This window comes from Calypte anna, chromosome 1 (assembly GCF_003957555.1).
Source record: "Calypte anna isolate BGI_N300 chromosome 1, bCalAnn1_v1.p, whole genome shotgun sequence".
Taxonomy (NCBI): Eukaryota; Metazoa; Chordata; class Aves; order Apodiformes; family Trochilidae; genus Calypte; species Calypte anna.
In genome coordinates this window covers 130,605,957-130,628,697 of record NC_044244.1, presented here as the reverse complement: position 1 = coordinate 130,628,697, position 22,741 = coordinate 130,605,957, and the positions used below count along the sequence as shown (strand labels likewise).

Sequence of the window (22,741 nt, the reverse complement as noted above, 5' to 3'; positions counted from 1 at the left end):
TGGGGCTCCTCGAGCTGTGGGCTTCTCCATCCTCACTGAAGAGTGAGAGCCCCCTCCGTGGGTGTCAGCTGCTCTCTTATTGGCCCCCTGCTCCTGCACATGCTCAGGAGGGAGGCCAGACACAGGTGAACCCACACCCACTCATCAATAACTCAGGGCACCTGGTCCTGTCTCACTACAATTCTGCACCCTTATGGACAAAAAACCAAGAAAATTTATGCTTACACTTCCTTTACCATGTGAGGTCAGCATATCATCAGCTGAAGTTGCCTATGATTTACTCCTTTCTTCTAAAGTGAAAAACAAAAGGAGTAAATGATTTAAACAAATCTCCTTGATACAGTCTCAGAGAAAAAAAAATGAGCAAAACCAGTTCTGACATATCCAAATTATAAATATAAATGGCTTTTTTCTTCTGATACTTCACATAAAAACTTAAAAACTGATAAATTTAAAACAGATTAAGAGAGATTTTAAAAAAATATATATCTCTTTTTATTATCAGTTTCTTGACTGAAACAGCAATGTTCTTTCTTGGCATATGATATGAAAAATTCCCATGTTTTAAATTAAAGATTAAAAAGTAAGTTGTGTAAAGCTTGTAAAATTAGTTTGGGTGTAAGACGGATACAGATTGAACCAAAAAGTCTGTGGTAGAGCGTGCTGATCTAGTAAAGGGTACTTTGAGACGACTCTGGCAACTCCTTTCCCTTTCATCACACAAAACAAATCATCTTACAGACTGCACAGTAGCTAAGGGGAACTTTTCATGTTGACTGGTTTGGTGAAAACGTCCATGTCTCAGTCAAACACTGATACTGAAGCTCTGAATGACAAAACTGGAATGTCTATGCTGTACCCCAAATCTTCTGCAGAGGTGATCTTGGGCATTTTTTCAATTTTAAATTTTGATGAAGTCATACATTCCATATAGATGGTTACATAACCTGTACTGAAGCATATAGTTTATTCTGTATAATATTGAAGTTTTTAACTTTTCCAATCTATATGAAAATTTTCGTAACTAAGGAAATTCACATGAAAATAAAGGTTTTTTACCACCCAGTTTGCTCTATCCTTATTTACTGTAACAGTTGGGGTTACAGTAAAATATGGTCATGATTCAGCTTCTCTATGCTAGAACTCAGGGTTCCAAAAGTTATTCAGTTCTGAGAATCTGCATTGCCCAGTTTCAAGAATTACAGAAGTTAGTAGACACAAAAGCCTCAACATTATCTTTATCCTCTGGTGGGACTCTTTCAATTCCTCTACAGAGCAGCAATTAGAAGTTTTACTTCTCTTCCACTACCTGTTTTATGAAGACAATAATTGTACTGAATAAATGCATTGGCCTGTATTTCATAAGGTCTCCCAACCTCCCAGACATTGCCACGATGCAATTTGTCAGAATAAACTTTTGGCATAATTGTGGACTTCTACTTACTTACTATTTATTGGCACACTTGATGCAAGTATTCTTTTAACAACTATGAATAGCCAGATAATGTAACTCCTGTCAGATCAGTGCTACTATGGTTCCAACATATTCTGGCATTCTGTGTGCTTCAGCTTCTCACTTGCTTCAACAAAACCAATCACAGCTTCAGAAGAATAAGCAAATTCTTTGCCTTCACCCTGACCTATTTTGGCTTCCTCAGCAATTTGCTTATCCTACCAGGCTCAAAGGTCTCTTAGTTTCTGTTTGAAGTCACAACATTGAACTTTCCTGGTATGTTTATGCTGTGAAATGTTTTCTTCAATCAACTTCAGTTCTAACATGAAGCCAGCCTTGAAGCAGAAGAGAAACCTGGACCATAAAGCTTTCCTGATATCAACCTCACCGCTGACAATATAACATTTATTTTTCAGGGGGAGCCTTTTACCAGGAGACAAGCACAACTTGAAATACCAGTTTTCTTTGAGGGTTTCATATTATGCTTCACAGAAAACAGTTTGCTGAATGATTCTTCGCACCTCTGAAAGTGAAATGGAGCATTTGTTTTCTTTTCTTTGGATCCTTTCCCTTGCTCTATTGTCACAGTAATTCTGTGTGTCCTTTTGAATCCATTCCCACAAGTCTTTAATGAAAAGTCTCTTGTAGAGTCTTTTATGCAAACATAGTGTGTTACTTCATCTGCTGTTAACCAAAATTTGTGCCTAGAGACCATCCATCTATTTGCATTTTCTGTTTGTTGTACAGAAAGCTAATCAGAAAAAAAAATGCAATTTGTCTCATTCCTTTGTGACTGCATGAGAGTAGCTACTGATCATACAACCTGCTGTTTCTTCTATTCTAAACTTTTGATCTGTTTTGCCACCCAAGCTGTCCCTTTAAAGAGCAACTTTACAGTAAACTTTTGCATTTTTGCCATTCATTATTGCAGGGAAGGTATCCCAGCTGGGGCAACTTTACAGTCAGTGGGTGGTGAAAGAGCACCATTTAAAACTTTTTCACTCTTTGAAAGCTTGCTAAGAAAAAGTTTGCTTCCATTTATTTTGGAAATTATTGCAAGCCTAAACAGAGAGTGGAAGCATGTTCTTTCCTGAAATAAACAAGTAGCCCAGCATTCATAGAAGTGCTTTGAAAGACAAACAGACAAACCCAAGCCTATGTGATGGGCTCAAAGTGGATAACACAGTGAGTGCATCCTTGGCCTTTCCTCAGCTTGTGGGACAAACACTAATAGTGTAAACATACCTGCAGCAGCTGCATCCATTGAGAAGGAGTGATATCCTGCAATGACCAGAAAAAATTCAACTCTGCTTCTGTAGCACCTGTGTCAAGATTCCAAGATGGCACCAGATAAGCTGCAACACTTTGTAGGACAAGTACTTTCATGACAATCCAGCATGGAAGTTCCTTATGCTATGTTTAATGATGAGATGAAGAAAAAAAACCCCAAGCCTCAAGTGGTATTTTACTGATGCAAGGCAAAGCACCAATTTTATTACCTCTGTGTTTTGTATCAGCATTTTTGCATCATGAGCATGTGTATGAGGAGGACATGACTTTGTAAGTACTTGAAGTGGCTTCCCTCAAAATCTCTGCAAGAGTTCACAAAGCAACACTTTTGTGTGGAACACTTCTCAGTAAAACAAAAATAGTGCTGAAACTTGTTTTCTGTAAGACCTGCAAGTTGGTCTGCAAGTTTTGCCATTTTTTACCTTACCTAATACTCCCCTCATGAAAGCTGTTTTGTTCCTATTTTCTCAGTTTCACTTATTTCCTGAGGTTAAATCATGATTTTTGGGTTTTAGTTGCAAGCAATTAATTTATTGGTTCAAGACTTAATGAGTGCAACTCATGCAGGTTCACCAAGTACCACATCTTGGAGATAAATTAAATATTAGGGTCTGGACCAAACTCAAGGACAGGGTATTTCTCTGTCACTGCTGACAATGGCAGCATCCCTTGTTTAGTTCTTCATGATTCCACTTTGAGGTTTTAGTGCGTGGCTTCATCTGAAGTCTCGTGATCAATAACAGATTACACAGTGGTGCTTTTAATCCTAGTTGACATGTAGAGAGTTTGCAGCAAATGTCCAGTTGTTGAGGAGTTTGTATGTACCACTGATGGGATTTGGACTCTTTTCTCCTGTGGACGTTTACTTAAATTTTTTTTTTTTCCTTTTTTTTTTTTTGTCCTGAGTAATCCATCCTTCACAGCTTCAAGGACATGTGGCAATGCACTTTGTCAATAGCTCGTTAAAAGTAAGTGTAGAATTAGCTGACACTTTGGAAAACAACAATCCTGCCAATGGGCTAATGAACATAACAAAAAAAAAATAAGTCCAAGAAATTACTTGAGTATTACAGTTGTTTTCCTGTGTAATTAATCCCTCTAACAGTGTTAAATCTTCTGAGAAATTCTCAGTTACTAGACTAGAAAATAATTGTAACAGAATTTTAGATTGTGTCTCCTATACAACAGGAAGTATTTCTAACCATACCAAAAAGTTTTGACATCAGAGTGATTGCATATTTACACCCCTTACACAGGAGAGTTCATTCTGTGCAGCTTAGGGGTGTATGTGAGACTTACAGAATCTCAGAATTGTCAGAGTTTGACCTCTAGTCCATCTAGATCATCTAGTCCAACTCTCCCACTGAAGCAGGATCTCCTAGAGCACATTACACAGGATTGCATCCAGGAAGGTTTTGAATATCTCCAGAGAAGGGGACTCCACAACCTCCCTGGGCAACCTGTTCCAGTACCTTGTCACCCTCACAGTAAAAAATTTATTTGTGTTTAAATGGAACTTCCTATGTTCCAGCTATGCTCCTCGTTCTGTCACTGGGAACTAAAGTTGTTTAGTCTCAACCTACACAGAATTATTGTCATTTAACTGGGCAGGTTGTACATACATTACAGAAATTAAGTTTCAGGTTCACTTGTAAAAATCTATCCCAACATCATAATCCACTTCAATTTTATAGAAGTGTCTGCAATAGAAAATGGGAAATAGAACAAAAGGCCTTCCTTCTGCAGCTCCTGAAGTGTCAGGCAATGTGCTAGTGTCCTGTCATTTACCCTATGAATAAAATTGAGGAATTGAGACCTGAAGAAGAGGAAACATATTCTCAAGAACCCCCCCAATTCCTCCTCTGCCCAGAAGAGCAACAAAAAGAGAGGCTGCAGGAAATGAAGCTGTACAAGATACAGGCAAACAGAAGCAGGACAGATCTGGTCTAATTTACCACTCATCCAGTGAGATATAACAGATACATATAGTAAGATTTGTGCTTGGTGAATGTTCTAAAAAAATCAGATTTAAATGCTGTTCTTTACTTTAATGACTTCATTTTCCTGTTAAAATTATTTAAAGATGGGCAAGGCGGGAATCAGATTGTACTATAGGTACATGAAAAGACAGGTGCTATGTTGCTCAGTTCACAGAAAGCTGCTATGCTGGACAAACATCTCTCAGGACCCAAGCACACTCTTCAGTGTCAAAAGCAGCCAAGATAGCAAAAAAGGCTTGGTCTTACTCATTTCAGAGCCTGCTAACACAGGCAGTTGTGGATTTCCACTCCTGGGTGATACACAACTGACTGTGTTGACCTCATACCATGTGTGCTCACATTATTGAATATTTCTGGGATCAGGACATGAACACAAACAAGTGATGTGTTGATTTAGTACACTCAATTCATTTGAACAAGTGAATATTTTATTTTCCTGGTCTGCACGTGGAATTCACCCAGCCCAGAAAAATATTTACACATCAAGTGGAAAAGATGCGGAGTCTGGAGACATTGGTTTGCAACCCTAAGCAATAAGCAGAAAATAGTGGTGTGACTTGAAACTGTGGTACCTGACCTGTGCCTGAGCCATAGATAGACTCATCTACCTTTGAGGCTGTATCCTGTACAAATGGGCATGTGATAAATGTGTGACAGAAATTCTTGGAAAATAAATAAAAAAAAAAAAAAAAGTGAATGAGATGATGAAGAGAGTGCCTCTCTATTCTGCATTTTTTTGTAGAAAAACACTGGCTATAACTATGCTTTTCCCCTTTACATTACAGAAGTAGAGGGTAAGGGAAATGAGTAAGACATCAGCAGGATTTTTACACCCTGTTAGATGAGCTGTTCAGAAAAACGTAATAATGAAATCACATTGTCAAAGCACACCAAACTAGGCCACCAAGGCACTTCCACAGCTTCTGTCCTTTTTGTATCCCAGTTCTGTAAGAGCCACAGAGAAACGGGTTTTCAAGGAGGAGGTAGGTTTGTCTTTGTCTTTGTCTCTTGTTTACTTTCAGTGCAAAAAAGCTGGGGGAAAAATACTGCATTTTCTTTGGGCTATTTTTTTGGTTGTTAAAGTAACTGTGAAGGGTGGGTGGACACTACATGCAAATATATTTTGTCTGATGAATGTCTTAGTCAAAATTTTGATGGTGTTATTTTTTCTACAGTCTGCAAATAATTGTATAAAAAATATTTACATTTAGCAGAGTTTCCAGTATTACTGGCTTCATCCACATAGCAGTGTTTTGTTTGTTAAGTTAAAATGTGTGTTTCAGCACTGAGGAGTACTTTCTCTTGAAAACAAAGTTGAACTGGAAATGTTCCTATGTTACCTCCTTACATTCATAAAGCAAAATTACTAGTAAGCCAGAATGACTGCCTTTGAAGAGTACTACCTTTAGGCACCAGGAGAATGAAAGTATATTAGTGTCTTTTCTCTTACTACAACAGTGATTTTTAAAAAGTGTGATGTTTGTTGATTTTTTTTATTGTTGTTGTTTTTTCTATTGCAAACCTTATTTTTCACTGTTTATATCATAGCAGTAGTGAGACATTATAAGCTACACGGCTACATGTTACTTCCATGACAGCAAGTTTGGACCATCTCTAGTACTGTTCTACTGCAACAATTTTTCTAAAGAGAAGGAGCACATGATACTAACACAGGTATAAGAAAGAGTAGTAAAGGGCATTTTCAAAAATAAAATTGCAGTTTTCAGCAACAAAAGAATAGTGGCATCATTTCTGTTTAGCACTTACATGTGGGTTCTAGATGATGCAAGAAGGAAAAGGAATGAATCCTCCTGTATTCAGCTGACCTAGGTGGATAAATTAGTTTTAGAGGGATCCCTCTGGGCTGGTCAGCCCAGGGCTATCATTTCAGTGACTGGTAGGAAATAAACATAGTGAGCCCTTCATTCACCTCACATTTATCTTAGACTTGGCTGAATAAACTTGTCAGGAAAGGAAATAGACTTACTCACATGTCTGAGTGATCTTCTTGCCATGTACTTGACATTAGCATGAATGTGACACTCTGCAGTTAATCATGGCTATTGTGTAGGCAGTGTAATGCTATGGTTGCAGAGCTTAAGCTGATTAGCTTAAAGAACATCAGAATATATCACTACACATTTCTTATGGATATTAAAACCTGAGGATATTGCTAAAGAGGCCAAGGATGGGGTTTCATTTGCATTTTTCTTGACCACAATGCCATTTTAGGAGTTCCTTTCACCCCATTTCCTGTCTTGCCAGGCAATTATTCATCTGCTTGCCTGTCCACACAGGGATCAGGTTGTGATCTGAACTGAACTCAAAATGACTTTTTTCTTCTGATTTGCAGCATCATCAAGGACTTCATAAAGTCCATGCTTCTCGTGCCTTTTCACAGCACCTGTGATCATACTTCAGACTGCTGCATTTACCTCACAGTTTCTTGATGAGAAGAAAACTTCTCTATTTCTTTTGTAAATGAGGAAATGAAGTACACAGATTGGATTGACCCTTGGTCATAAAGTGAATCTGTGGCAGACCAAAGAACTGAGCAAAACTCTCCATCACCTCAGTGCAGTACAGTAATCACTAGACTCTCAAGAGAGGTTTGTAATATATATTTATATAAACTTACACACAAGTTAGATATAGGCAACTCTATACTGAAAACTTATGGAGGGTGGGGAAGGACAGGGGACGCTTAGGCCAACACCACTGTCATAAGACATGTCACTGAACTGAACTCATGAAAAAGTTCCAGCCTTCCTCTTGGAAGAGAGTAAGTTTTCCAGAAACTGAGGAGTTCTCTGATAACTTTTTTAGTCTATTGAACAATCTCTTTTTATTTCCAAAATTTTAAGAATCAGGTGGTTGATACTCTTGGGACTCCTTTGCAAAGTTCTGACAGCATTCCCCCTAGTGCATGCTGACTCCCCATGTGATGAGTGTTGAAGTGAATATTTCCACCAAGGTGCTCTTGAGAGATGAGGTTTAGTTTGTCCAGCTCTACTTATAGATAAGCTGCACATGCTTTGAATTCTCTTTTTGATCATCCTGTTGGCAAGGGATATTATAGAGACCAAAAAAAAAAAAACAACAAAAAACCCAAGCCAAATCAAACCAAACCAAACCAAACCAACAAAAAAACCCCAAGCCAAACCAAAAGAACAAACAAAAAAACCCCACCCCCCCAAAAAAACCCAAACCAAACCAAAAACCCCAAACAAACAAAAAAACAAACAAACCAAACACAACCTGTATTCACAAGTGATGAAGAAAATTAATGGGGGTCGGGCTTTCTGAGGCTGCTAAGCACAGTCAGAAGTCCACAGGGCACTTCTTTCTTGTGGTTGAGAGACCATATAGGTGAAGGCTTAGTAGGTGCTTTCTCTCTTATTTTTTTCACTGGGTGTCCACTGATGTCAGAGTTTTGATCTGCTCAAAAATTGTATTGCTTTTTAAATTGGTGCTGCCAGCTACATGATCAGATGCTTGTGGGAAGTTGAGGAGGAAGAGGGTTCCTGTTTGCCTTCAATGAAGCTTGGACAGGATCCAGTCACTTGTTGATATAACTGTGGAGGTTTCTGAGCTGAACCTTTCTTAGACAAGGAGAAAGTTTTAAGACTAACTAGGGAGGTACATGTAAAATCAAGCAGTTGTGGTGCTTAAGCTCAATGAAACCATCTCATGGAAATCTGTGGCCCAGTCCTTCAAGTCATTATTTTAATAGTTAAGAAGAAGTACTGCATGGTTATGATTTCCTTTGGAGATCACGCATCCTAACAAGGAAGAATGACACAGGGAATTTATTCCTAATTCCTGAATTGTCTTCTAACTTAAGAAATCTCTCAATTTTGGCTTCAGCTTTGTCTGAACAAGCTGCAGCCTGTTTCTATGAAGATAAAATACACACCACACTTTCTTCAAAATTGTGACATTTCTGAAGGAGCAAGCTTCAGTGAGCAGTCTTAGGGTTAGTTTGTAATGAGCTCTTACACAGAACAGATGTACAGGCTTTTTAAATCCTAAATTCTTTATAGATCAGCCAAGAGTCAGAGTCAGAGTACTTAACATAAGCATAGGAGGGAGAGCTTGCTTTGCAACACAAGAAGGACATGAAACTGCTAGAATAAATCCAGAAGAGGGCAACAAAGATGATCAGAGGTCTAGAGCACTTCCACAAAAACAGGCTGAAAGATTCAGGCTTTTTCAGCCTGGAGAAAAGAAGGTTCTGTGGAGACCTTGGAGCACCCTTCTATTACCTAAAGGGGGACTACAAAAAGTTGGGGAGGATGTGTAGTGATAGGACCAGGGGTAATGGCTCTAATCTGGAAAAGGAGAAATTTAGGTTAGACATTAGGGAGAAATTCTTTAGCGTGGGTGTGGCAAGACACTGGCAGAGGTTGCCCAGGGAAGCTATGGCTGCCCCCTCCCTGGAAGTGTTGAAGACCAGGCTGGATGGAGCCTTGAGCAACCTTGATCTAGTGGGAGGTGTCCCTGTTCATGGAAGGGGCAGTGGAAACAGATGATCTTTAGGATCCCTTCCAACCCAAACACTTCTGTGTTTCTATGAGTGTATTTTCCACTGCAGACTGGGCCTTAGATAAAAAAGTGAGTTACAAGAGTAATTTCACAGAATCACCAAACCATCAGTTCTGGAAGGGACCTCTAGAGATAATCTAGACCAACTCCCCCACTAAATAAGGATCATCAGTTTGTTTGTTATTAGCTTTCACTACATCACTCTATCTGAGTTGATTAAGAGATGACTAAATCCTAGTCACATCTTCAGCATCATTAATGGTAGTTAATCCTCCTGGCTCAGTGCAGATAAAATCATTGCTATCTTAAAGCACAAAATTGTAAGACTCAAACAATGTGCAGTTGGATTTACTAATTTGGTGGCTAAAAATTACTAAATGGGCTTATAGAGATCTTAATGATTTGACGCCTATTCTGTATTTCTGCAGAGTGGAAATGGGATATTATTCCTGTCTTTTCAGGCATGAACGGGACAGCCATTGAAAATTTTGTCTGTGTCATTTTCAATGTTTCATTCATGAACTGCACTTGGGATGTGAGTGAGACTGCTTCAGGAGATACACAGTATTACCTATACTGGAATACCTCAGAGTAAGTAGGTGTGTTTGAACCTAGGAAATTTTAATTTCTGATCAGACATGTGATATTGTCAATATTTAACTCATTAATATTTAATTCATGCAATATGTTATATAAAGGAAAGAAGATTTCACAGAATGTCAAAATTACATCAAGGATAATTGTGGAAGGCACACAGGATGTAGATTCCAGAATGTGACGATAGAAAAAAATAAAGCTACTTTCCTGGTAAATGGGTCTAGAAGTGGACAAAGCATTCAGTTGTATAAAAAGAAGATTGTTCTGTATAGAATTGGTAAGGATTTTTTTTTATTTTATTTCCAGTTTTATACTAAGGGAATGAAAAATTTATTCCTTGAAAAAAAAAAGCATGCATTTTTAAAATACTGCTCCTCAAAACAGATTTTTTTTCCCTTCTCCCCAGTCTTGATGGCTAAAAAGACAAAAGTAGAAGACTGAACTGAATGAATGCAGAGACAATCTGAAATATTAAGTAGAAGAATTGTGAACATATCAGTCAAATATTTATTCTCTGAAAGAAAAATGTCATTTTTTAGGGATTAACTAGCTAAGGATGCTTGATCAGGACTAGCTAGATGGAGGTTTCATAACATAGTCTTGTAATTTGCTTTACTCATGTGATACAATATACAAACAAACAAACACAACAAAGCAGATTTCCTTAACAGTGTGAAAAAATAACCAAACAAAACCCCAACCTGCACAGGTTTTATGCAGAACTCAGTAGAATCTAACAAATGGTTTGTGCTTTTTAATTTTACTTGCTGATACTCCAAGCTCCTCAACTGGGGTGTTTAATCAGGAAGGCCTGCTTCAGAATATGGAGAGAATATAATAATTCTGGTAAAGCTAAATTACATTTTTTAAGCTAATCGCTTCAAGATCCACCAGAATTTAAAAAACACAGAGTGAAGATAACTGGCTTTTAATCAACTGTTCTTCTAACTGTATTATTGTAGAAAAACTCACCCCTCCATTAAATGTCACTGTGAACTGCACAGAAGCTTCCCATCGTTGTGAAATTCGGTGGCAACCACCTCGCACGAGTCACGTGAAAAGACATCATTGCTTCAAGTACGAAATTGTCATAGAAAACAAGGTAAGAATAATTATGTCTCTTAGTGTTATTTTGGATGTATGTATTTCAACACACCTTACCATTCAACCACCACCCTCTTCTCTGTCTCTGTTTAAATCTCTCCTTTTTTATATGTACTATCCCTCCTGCACATGAGCTGAGGGCTGCTGTCACTTGTGCATTAGGGCAGCAAACCTAGGGATGCTTTTCACTCTCCAGCTGGTCCTTAAAGGCACTGGGCAAGGGGGTCCCCACACTGAGTGTCAAGAGCTATTCTAGCATATAGAGGTATATGGGCCACAGCACCTGAAAACTTTATTATAGACAGTTATAAGATTACATCAGATGAATTCAAAATATGCCACAAAACCCCAAAGTTACTGCTAAATTGGATAAAACCACTTTTTTTGTGTTCCTGCTGCTTTTTGATGAAGTTAGGTCAGGTCCTTCCTTCTGTGGTTTACCTCTCTGCATTCCCTGTGCCATCTGTCACATGTCTTTCAGAAACTCATCCTGAGTTTGTTCGTACTTCTTGTAGTCACCGCTAGTGCTCAGTCAGGTTTATGGTATGGTATTACTACACTGGCCCGAAGAAGCAACACATGCTGTAAATTAGGATGTGCTTCAAGAGCTCTTAAGTATCTCCACTTAGGCCCCAAGTGGAAAGTGGAAAGTGTGGAAAGTATTTTCCACACTGCCCTCTGTCTATCTAACCTGGCCTTCTTCTCCTGTTGCCCCAGTTTGCTGACAACAGTGGGATCTTTCTGAAGGATTTTGGGTCTATATTTAGCTAAAGCATACTCAGTAGAGCATACACACTCAGAATGGGTGCACCACAGCTGGAGCAGGGAAATGTAAGAGGCAGTATATACAGTATCTCTTCATTGTAGAGTTTTATCAAGCAAGGTAGCCTTTCTTTTTAATTTAAAATTGAATCAGACATGCATGTCTTTGAATAAAAATAAATATTATGTCAAGTTATTGGAGCAGTGTATCCCCGTCCTCCAGCTCCTAACTATAAACTTAGTATTAGACATTTCAGCAATTGCAATATTTTGAAGATTTGGATGAAAACAGACAGTAGTGTATTATCCATCGAAATTAAAATCTAAAACATTTGCAGAAACATTTGGGTGTTCATTTTTTGAACAGTAAAAATTAAAAAAAGAAAAAAAAAAGGAGACATAACTAAATTAAGTCTTGAAAAATGTAAAAACTACACAGACAGAAGTTTTAATGGAAAAAGTTAATGTCCAAGTTAACTAGTAATTTTTAAGATAGTTTGTTTTCTGAAGGTAAAACAAGCAATTTTAATTACAAGGCAACCTGAGCTTTTTTTTTTTTTAGTTCTTTAATTATCAGTTCTGCAATTAAATTTAGAGGGTACACTATTTCAGGTCACCAGTGGTGAGGAAAACCTTTCAGTGAAAGAACAGCTTAACTTCACAGTCTTTAAAAGAACCTTTAGATGGCTGAAAAGAACCCTTATATGCATTTAAAAGAAAGCATTTAAAATAGTAAATGTACATTCTTTTCTGAAAATCAATCTTTTATAAGGCCGGATCACTTCTTTTTAGTAAAAATAAAACAAAAAAAACCATCAAAAAACCTAAAATATTTTTTTTTCTCTTGTTGCTAGGCTGATCCTGAGAAAAACATCAAAACCACATCTAAAACAGTAAGTGTTATTATAGTGTCAATGTAATATTTATGCTGGGTTGAAATGTAGAGCATGAAAAGAAGAAAACCTAAGTTTTCAAGAAGTCTCCATATTCTTCTGAGAAGGGTTTCACTATATCTTGAATTTTTCCCCTCTGTATAATCTGTCTGTTAAACTCTCTATCAGTTTTGAAAAAATCCACAGGAGGGCATGCCCAATCTGTAAAGAATTGCCTTCTAGTAGAACAAAACATTTACAGAAAATAAAATATTCTGTTGTTTTTTTTTTCTCCAAGTCTCATCTTTTAGCAGAGGCTGAGGAACCAGGGAAGCACACTTGAAAGGTCATCTTTTTATCACCAAAGTGTTCAAACAAAAGGAATTAAGATGGAACAAACTAACTTTTGAAAGGACGATTTTCTAGTTGTTACCTGATAGCTTCTCAATATCTGTACATCTAGAGAATAAAAAATTCTCAATCTAGTTGTTTTGCATTTAGGAAAGAAGCATCATAGGAAACTCCTACGTATTTGAGAGCTTCAGTGCAGAGAAGAGGTACAGTGTCAAAATCAGAGCAACTGACAATGGCTGCTTAGTGAGCTCACACTGGGGAGAGTGGAGTACACCCGTAGAGTTTGGTAAGAACGAAAATCACTTCACTTAATTTTCCCTCAATTTTTACTTCTCTGCCTCATTTATTACTTCATATTTACAGAAGGAAACACATTGATATTTGCACAGTAATTTGCTAGGATGAGAAGGAACAGAGAATTGGCATGTCTTGATACAAGGGAGGTCTCCAAGCACCCTGGTGTCCAAGCACACTTCTTTCTAGGAGAACTGACTAAAGAACTTCTGTTCTGATCTCTGTTGCTAGCTCTTTTCCTCCCTCCATTTTTACTTCTGGCTTTGTATATTTCTCTCTTTTCCAATTACTTTCTATCACCTTGGATTTTGAAGCCTCAGTTCCTTGCAGAATGCTTGGAAAAGTCTCCAGTTACTTTAGACAGTCCACATACTGCCAGACATTCCATTCATTCACATGTTACAGGGAATTTAATTGCTAAAGAAAAAGCTAAAGCTAAAGAAAAGCTAAAGAAGCAGTCCCTCCATAAAGCCAGTGCTTGACACTGTGATTCAAAGCAGGTTGCTGTGCAGTCATTCCTGTTCTGGGATATTAACCAACACTTTGATGATTGCTTGTCTTTCAGGAAAGGAACAACTTGGATCTACTTTGTCATACAAGTTATTTCTGTTATCAATGCTGGTAGCAAGTCTGGTGCTTTTTCTCTGCACAGTGTAAGCCTGATTTCTTGTGCATATTTTTTCCTGTGTATTTTTTTTCCTGTAGTTGAAAAAACACTTCTTTCCCCAACGTAAAATTTCTGGCTTTCTTTTAATGGAAATGATGGAAGGAGAAAATTGACACTGAAATACAGAAGGAAACAGGACCTGCTAGACTTTCCTCAAGTGGGGTTTATATTTCTGATTCCCAGCCTTCTTATCCACTTGTTAAATATAACACAACACTTTCCAGTACTGGGGAAAAGGCTTTATATCACTGCAGTTTTTAGACCCTGCAATGTAGATGGGTGGTACATCAAATTGTTTCCTTTTTAGAAGACATTTCCTTTTCAGATATTAAAAAACACAACTTCCTATGATTCTTTAATAATTCATAAAATAAATTGTTATAATCTAAGTTCTGAAGAAATAATGATACCATTGTATTCACCCTATGTAGCTTTTAATTACTCTTTTGGTAATTTTTTCATAAGAGGAAGAAAAGAGTACCTTAGGACCTCTAATCTGTGTTCATATTTTTACATAATAAGTCTTTTTTTCATCAACACTTTTTGTCACTTTAGAAGCATTTATTTGAAAAAAACATCTGCTACAGTACCACAGCCAAGGTACCCATTCCACGAGCTCTCCCCAGCAGATTTTCAGGTATGTTTTCTTTACATTTGCCTGAAATATGCTATAAATAAAGATCCATTGTAGTCTCAAAGGTATGGCTTATGTGTCACGGTAGTTTTTATTTCCTTTTCTTGTTCTTGGGATACTGAAAGAACAGGTCAATATGCAATTAGTTCTTCTGGTTTTCCTTTTCCCTTCTGAAAAAGAATTGTCATCAGTCTATGTGGAGAAAATACACAATTTCACTTTGCCCTTCCTATAGGCCATAAGATGTCCTAGAATAGTGTTGATCTCAAGCTTCACAGCATAATAATAATGCAGAATAAGACTGTTTGTCAGTGATAGTGAGAGAACAAACAGAGAAATCTACTACTGGAAAAAATAGTTGTATAATAGCAGATATTTAGACCCATGTAAGTATCTGTCAGTGATGCTGAGGAGGGAAGATTTTCTAGGGTATGGAAAGCAAAGTGTACAGCAACATGCAGAGAGATTCCAGCTTATGTGAAGAGCTGGAGAGACTCATGAGAAGAATATGGAACAGACAGACATTGCAAGAAACAAAGGACAACTGCCCATTCAGAGAGCATGTTGCAAAATTTGCTGCAATTTGGAAAATATTTTAAGTTGGCTCTAGATAGTTCTGGAAGCAAGAATTGTCTGCAAGACCATGCTGGTTCACTGGTGAGACTTTATAAATACTTTGTCTTACTGTTCCTTTGTCATGTCAACTTTTTCATGTTTAAAAAATTTGAGTTTTCTGGCTTTTGAGTTGATAAGTCTTTTTTTCCTCCTCTGAGAGCTTGTTATGGAGAGAAGACCTAGACATGTCTGCTTCAGTCCTTTCATTGACAGAGTCCTACTTTATAACGAAGAACAGTTGTCTGAATGACAGGAGATTCTCAAAAATTGCAAACTCGTGGCTAATCTCATGCATGAAATACTAATGAAATATTTTACTCTTCATTTTATAGGCAGAATATATGAATCAATTGACAAACAATGAAACTGAAGAAATATTGATTATTGAAGAAGTGACATAATGCCATACAAGCAAAATGAGCAACCTGAATTTTTTCAATATGCATATTGTTGCCATTAATTTACAGGTTTTTCGTGTTGTCTCCCTCTTATAAGCAGAGACAATAATGTTGCCTGCAGAGATGATTCCTCAAGACCCTGTCTTTAAATGCCTCTTTGTATTTGATTGACTTTTCCATAGATAATTTTAATGGTTTTTACTGCTTTTGGTTTTTCTTATGATGAGTATTCATATTATTATGTTTCAGTAAAAATATTTCAGCAATGCTTTGGAAGTTATTATACTGTTTTTCAACACCATGCAAAAGAGTAAAACAAGAACTGTGCCTAAGAGGTGTACTCCTATTCATGATCTCAAATGATCCAGAGCTTTGGAAAAGGTAGATGTTGAAATTGTGATCAGGAATAAAATAAAATATTTTAAAAACCCCAAACAACAAAAAACCACTACACTAAAACCCAGTTAACATTAAATATGTTAAAATTATCTTTAGCACATACAAACTGACTACTGTTAAAGAGCTGAGGAAATTTTTTTCACAAGTCTATTTGTTTCCTTCAAACTAGATTGCTATATCCTTCAGTACAATACACCCCAAATGTTGCTCACAGCCATTCAAAACCAAAAAATATCCTCCTACTTTTCATCACATCACATCTGTGGTAGATGAAAAAAAAATAGCTTCAAATAAAATTGATAACAGATAGCAGATAATTATGGGAGGAATGGGGCAGGAAGTTTTGGAAATTGAACTTCTTACCTTTTCAGGAGGAAACTGCCACTTGCTAGTTGCCAGTGGTGCAGGCTGGTTGTGTGATTTGTGATACCTGGACAAAACATAAGCTGCATATCTTGAACCATCCAATTGGTAAGAAAAATACATTAATTTGGAGGCATTGTGTTTCTGTGGATTAATTATTTAGATTGGAAAAAACAGGTTTAGAGGCCATCTATAACAATGAAATCCCCAGTGCCATGCCAGTGCCCCATATCTTATCCAGCCCATCCATGCCTCTACATCTTTACATCCTTTTCTGTGTCTTGTCTTCTAAAAACCTCTGCCATCATTCAGACCACTACTGCATCAGTGCATTAGAGCTGTAAAACCTCCGTGGTGCCATGCAAAGCCAAAAAAAAGTAAAACAAATTACCCAGGAGACACCTGCTTAAACAGAACTACAAACAGTTCAACAAAAGTTTAAGACCAAGCCTGACAAACTTCAGCTCTGAGACCTTGCAAGACCTTTGCAAAGTTTAGGGCCTGGTACTACCAATGGCAATGGTATCTTACAGAGCTGAGTGATTACTGGATCTTCTCCATCCTGCTTTACTCACAGCTGATCAAGGTGCATTTTTACAACTCTTATATCCCCACTGTTTTCACTATGAAAGCTGCTGAGACTGCAAAGCCATTCAGAAAACTTGTTTATTACCAGCACTCTGATAAAAATGCCAGCAATCCTCTCCATGAAACAGTCAAGGTGGGAGTAGGAGTGGGATTAAACTATCCCCTTCCCAAACCTGGGCAAAGAGCCAATATAACACCTACTGGGGAAGGATGTGAGCCACCAAGTGGCTCAGATGCTCACATGAATAGAAATCCTTTATTCTGGTCTCCTATGGCAGTTCCTCTGTTCTGTGGAGAAAGACATTTGCTAAAACCCAGTCAGATCTTGCAACAAGAACCAAAGAGAGGGTCTTGTGTCCCATTCATATTTTTGTAATGTATGGAAAAGCTGTAACCCACTAAATGTTCTTGTGAGCAGGCCTATTGGTTTTTGAGCAGTAAATAATTACTGTTGAGCTTTTGGGACTGTTAAGAAAGGTTGATTTTAATCCTCTTCCTGCAGTGACGCCCTGCAGAACCAAAAGTTTCTAAACAGCCCTAGTGTCTTTGCCTGGCTTTCTCTTCTCTCTCTTCTTTCACTTTCTCTTCTCATTTCTCTTCCAGCTCCTGGGTAATAGCAAGGTTGCTCAGCACACTCTTCAAGCCTCTAAAAATAATAGACTTCAGTGGAACCATCAATAGCACCATATGAGATGGCAGATTTTGTTTTGGTTTTTTTTTGTTTTCATTTTTGAAAGCCTCAGGTAAAGATTTGCCCTAAATACAGGCAAACAAAGAAATCCCCTGGGTAGGCCAGTTCTTTGTTTGTGTTGACATCACTGTCCTTGTGGGCTCTTTGGATTGTTTTGCTTCAGTATATTCCAGTTTAAATCAAAAAGTCTCCAAACCCCAAAACCTCAAACCCCAGACTTCTTCATTTTATTATAGAGGTGCATAATATGAGGCAACACCAGAAAGCACAGTGTTCCTCTACTACCTGATACACAAGCTCAGAAAGTTTTCAAAGTGGAGCATAGGGCTTTCCCTGGGTTGCACAAGTAGCCACACAATTGAGAGTTCAACTGGGGAAAGATAATCCAGTGCTGGAGAGATGTGATAGTCCTAGGCCCCCCATTGCAGATACATAATAGGGATAACTCAAAGGCTGCAAGCTGACAGCCCTCCCCAGGATCAGATTTAGGCACAGGAACCTCATCCCGGAGCAGGGGGAGGGTGTGAGGAGTCCTCCCCCTAAGGACAAAGGGGCAGCAGGAACTTGTGCTGATGAACTGAGCACAACCCCGATTCCCTCTGCCCCTGTGCTACTGGCAGGGAGAATGTAGGGAGCCCAGGAAGAAGGAGAGGGAGGGGAAGATATTTCTAAGATTTGATTTTATTTCTCATTATCCTACTCTGACTTGATCTGTGGCAAGTCAAACTAATTTGCCTAAGTCTGTTTTGTCCATGATGGTAACTGCTGAGTGATCTCCTTGTCCTTATCTGGACCCATCAGACTTCCATTGTATTTTTTCTCCCTCTCCAGTTGAGGAGAGGGAGTGATAGAGCAGCTTTAGTAGGAACCCAGCATCCAGCCAGGCTCAACCCACCACACAGATTTTTTTGCTGAGGCTTCAGTTTCATCATACAAAGAAATGGAATTACTTTACACAGATTATAGATGTCTGTATTAAGCAAATTATTTTGTTTTATGTGAAGCAAAGCCTCATAGGGTATAAGATATAAAAGGAGCTTTTACTGTTAATAGTAACCCTCTCCTTTAGAAAATGCTGTGACCTGAGAAGTGAACAAATGATTAGCAACAGGCCCTGGAGTGGCTTTTTGTAGTTGGATGCTTACTAGCATTTTTTATTTTTTTTTTTGTCTCTTTTTGCAGTGGTCTGTGGTCTGGGTTGTTTTGGTTTTTTGGTTTTTTGTTTTTTTGGAGTTTGTTTTTTTTTGACACTGGAACAAATGAACTGTGAAAAAAACCCAGCTCCCAGTTTTTGATAGTGATGAATCTTATTTGAAGATATTATATCCAAGACCTGAAATCCTCATTTTCCACAGGCTTAATTCCCAGATTCATTTAGCCCCAGAAGAGTCAAGATAGATGAGGAGTTAGACATAGTAGATGAGGATTGGGTTAGGGATCAGCTGAGTAATCAGGACATCCATAAGTCGATGGGTCCAGATGGAATGCATCCAAGGGTGCTGAGGGAGCTGGCGGAGGTCATTGCTAGGCCACTCTCCATCATCTTCAGTAAGTCATGGGTAACAGGAGAGGTGCCTGAGGACTGGAGGATAGCAAATGTCACTCCAGTCTACAAGAAGGGCAAGAAGGAAGACCCGGGTAACTATAGACCGGTCAGCCTCACCTCCATCCCTGGAAAGGTGATGGAACAACTTGTTCTTGTCACTATCTCCAGGCATATCAAGGACATGGGGGTCATCAAGAGCAGTCAGCATGGTTTTATCAAGGGTAAATCATGTTTGACTAACCTCATAGCCTTCTATGAGGAAATTACTAGGTGGATAGATGATGGAAGAGCAGTAGATGTGGTTTATCTTGATTTCAGTAAAGCATTTGACACCGTCTCTCACAGCATCCTTGTAGATAAGTTGATCAAGTATGGGTTTGGTGATCAGGTAGTGAGGTGGATCAGGAACTGGTTGAAAGGAAGGAGTCAGAGAGTTGCAGTCAATGGGGCAGAATCTGGTTGGAGGTGTGTGACTAGTGGAGTCCCTCAGGGGTCGGTACTGGGACCGGTGTTGTTCAATATCTTCATCAACGACTTGGATGAGGGTATAGAGTGTACCCTCAGCAAGTTTGCTGATGACACTAAGCTGGGAGGAGTGGCTGACACACCAGAAGGCTGTGCTGCCATTCAGAGAGACTTAGACAGGCTGGAGAGTTGGGCAGAGAGAAACATGATGAAATTCAACAAGGGGAAGTGTAGAGTTTTGCATTTGGGGAAGAACAACCCGATGTCCCAGTATAGGTTGGGGGCTGACCTGCTGGAAAGCAGTGTAGGTGAAAGAGACCTGGGGGTCCTGGTAGACAAGAGGATGACCATGAGCCAGCAATGTGCCCTTGTGGCCAAGAAGGCCAATGGCATCCTGGGGTGCATTAGAAAGGGTGTGGTTAGTAGGTCAAGAGAGGTTCTCCTCCCCCTCTATTCTGCATTGGTGAGGCCGCACCTGGAGTATTGTGTCCAGTTCTGGGCCCCTCAGTTCAAGAAGGACAGGGAAGTGCTTGAAAGAGTCCAGCGCAGAGCTACTAAGATGATTAAGGGAGTGGAACATCTCCCTTATGAGGAAAGGCTGAGGGAGCTGGGTCTCTTTAGTTTGGAGAAAAGGAGACTGAGGGGTGACCTCATCAATGTTTTCAAATATGTAAGGGGTGAGTGTCAGGGAGATGGAGTTAGGCTTTTCTCAGTGGTGACCAGTGATAGGACAAGGGGTAATGGGTGTAAATTGGAGCATAGGAGGTTCAAGTTGAATATTCGAAAAAATTTTTTTACTGTAAGGGTGACAGAGCCCTGGAACAGGCTGCCCAGGGGGGTTGTGGAGTCTCCTTCACTGGAGACATTCAAAACCCGCCTGGACACGTTCCTATGCAAAGTGCTCTAGGTGGCCCTGCTCTGGCAGGGGGGGTTGGACTAGATGATCTTTCGAGGTCCCTTCCAACCCCAAGGATTCTATGATTCTATGATTCTTAATGAACTTTTATGATTTTCATTGTCGTTTCCCTGAAGGCCCTCATAGACCATCCCTGCCCAGCCACAGGACCCCACATCAGCCCCCCAGGGACCATTATCCTCTGCCCCAGTGACTCCACAGCAGAGCTTGTCTCTGACCCCCTATGGCTCTTCCCAGCCATTGGTCCCTCCAAGCTGGATCCACCCACATCCTGTCCAGACCTTGGCCCATCTCTATCCCCAGGGAGGTGCCCTATGCCTGAGGCTGGGGCTGCCCCAGTGACCCCCCCCCAGCCCCTGCACCTGGCTGGGGGCTGGACGGGCACTGACTGCTAGGTTCTGACCCACCCTGGGGATCCCCCACTAATTCCAGCCCCCAGAAAGGGATCATATTGAGAGATGCTTTGTACCATTCAGTACTCTTTAGGGCTAGAGAGAAAGACCTGTAATTGAAAAGCTTCTTATGCACCTGCTTGAATCCCAAGCACTGGTGGACGCTGTATAAGAGAAAGGATAATTTGACCAGCTAACTGCTTGTTGATGTTGTATGAATTCATAAGTTGTGCAACTATGTGAATTTAGTAAGAATCTGGAGGGAAGTGATCTTATCTTGCAACACTTCCGATGAACAAGTTCCCCAAAACACAGGCAGCAAAGGCAAGGGAGACAGCCTTATTTATAGCAATGCAACGGTTTAAACTACATTTCTTTCCATCTTCTCTGAACTTGAAGACTATGACAGAAAGATAAATGAGATAAAGACATTTTGAAATAGAAGGTAGGTCCACCTTGGTCTTTCTGACTATTTTGCTTGCTGAGGTCACTGAGACTCCAGAAAGTCCAGGGCTGGAGTGGTGATGTCTCAGACAAAATCCAAAAAGCTGTCAGAGGAATCCATGCAACTAAGATGAATGAAGTTTTTGGAAATTAAGTACCAGCTAAGGAAGTTTCTAGCTACAAGTTTGATTTTCCTGAGCTATATGGTACTGAATGGGTAGGAGCTAGGCACTGTTCTTAGATCAAAAAAATCCTTGAACGTAGATGGACTAATGCCCTCACCAACTGACCATACTCACTACTGAGTAATTTGAGTTGATTGATATTGTTGGGACCCATTTTGCAGCTCTTTACCCACCTGCTTGCCACCTGTCTGTAGTGAGACAGGACCAGGTGCCCTGAGTCATTGATGAGTGGGTGTGGGTTCACCTGTGTCTGGCCTCACTCCTGAGCATGTGCAGGAGCAGGGGGCCAATAAGAGAACAGCTGACACCCACAGAGAGAGCTCTCACTCTTCAGTAAGGATTGAGAAGCCCACAGCTCAAGGAGCCCCAGGAGCAGGCAAGAAGGGGTAGATTCTGGAGCCCCAGGAACAGCCCTAGGACATCGTCCAGGAATGGGCTAAGCCCCGAGGCCTCAGGATCAGCCCTAGGAGCAAGAAGGGCTCCTTCCGCTTCATCTGGTGGAGAATGCGGGCAACCTGCAGAAAACCTAGCTGGCGCAGAAACTGCAAGAATGTTCTCCCTGTAAGGTATGATCAACAAGCTCTCTGGACAGGAAACCCCAGAGCAGAGGGGAAAATCCCATGAGGAAGGGTTAAATCCCGAGGCCCATGAGGAAAGAAACCCCGGAAAAGAGGGAAACCAAGCCAGAGGAGCAGATACAGGAGGGAGAATAATAACTAGAAGAACAACTTGCAGAGACTCTGTGAAAAGTGCCTGGTGCAACTTGCAGAGACTTTGTGAAATATGCCTAGGCTAAGCCCTTGAGCAGAGGGAAATCCCATGAGGAAGGGTTAAATCCCGAGGCCCATGAGGAAAGAAACCCCGGAACAGAGGGCAAGTGCCTGGGACAATTTGCAGAGACTTTGTGAAGAGTGCTCAGACAGCTTGCGGAGACTTTGCCAGAAAGGGGCTGACATCGAGCGAATATATGGGTATGCTTAATTCCCCTTAAAGAAGGTTGAAAGAAAGAAGGTTGAGAATTCTCCCCAAAATACGTGTAAGGGTTGAGAATTCTCCCTAAAAATATATGTAAAATAAGTTATATGTTATATGTAAGTTATATGTTTAAATCTTGTAAGTTATATTTTTGTGTAAAAATCCTCTAACCTCTCGGCGCCTCCTCGATGC

General features: G+C 39.6%; 1 protein-coding gene across 2 annotated transcripts; it reads left to right on the top strand.

Moving 5' to 3' along the window:
- The first annotated feature begins 5,648 nt into the window (after positions 1–5,648).
- LOC115599211 (granulocyte-macrophage colony-stimulating factor receptor subunit alpha-like) lies at positions 5,649–15,696 on the top strand. Of its 2 annotated transcripts, none has more exons than XM_030460494.1 (9): positions 5,649–5,726; positions 9,750–9,879; positions 9,987–10,162; positions 10,848–10,987; positions 12,606–12,644; positions 13,125–13,263; positions 13,837–13,924; positions 14,494–14,575; positions 15,520–15,696. In XM_030460494.1, the coding sequence occupies exons 2-9, from the start codon at positions 9,752–9,754 to the stop codon at positions 15,586–15,588; spliced, it is 861 nt and encodes a 286-aa protein (XP_030316354.1). In that variant the 5' UTR covers positions 5,649–5,726; positions 9,750–9,751; the 3' UTR covers positions 15,589–15,696. The 2 variants fall into 2 exon arrangements, with proteins under 2 accessions (XP_030316354.1, XP_030316345.1); XM_030460485.1 differs by lacking the exon at positions 5,649–5,726 and adding an exon at positions 7,313–7,352 and having other exon boundaries at positions 9,717–9,879.
- The last annotated feature ends 7,045 nt before the right edge of the window (positions 15,697–22,741 follow it).

Bases quoted from the DNA above. Each gene is read 5' to 3' on its own strand.
- LOC115599211 (XM_030460494.1), top strand. From the start codon at position 9,752: ATGAACGGGACAGCCATTGAAAATTTTGTCTGTGTCATTTTCAATGTT. The intron at 10,163-10,847 runs GTAAGGATTTTT...GTATTATTGTAG, and splicing joins GATTGTTCTGTATAGAATTG to AAAAACTCACCCCTCCATTA. The intron at 10,988-12,605 runs GTAAGAATAATT...TCTTGTTGCTAG, and splicing joins AAATTGTCATAGAAAACAAG to GCTGATCCTGAGAAAAACAT.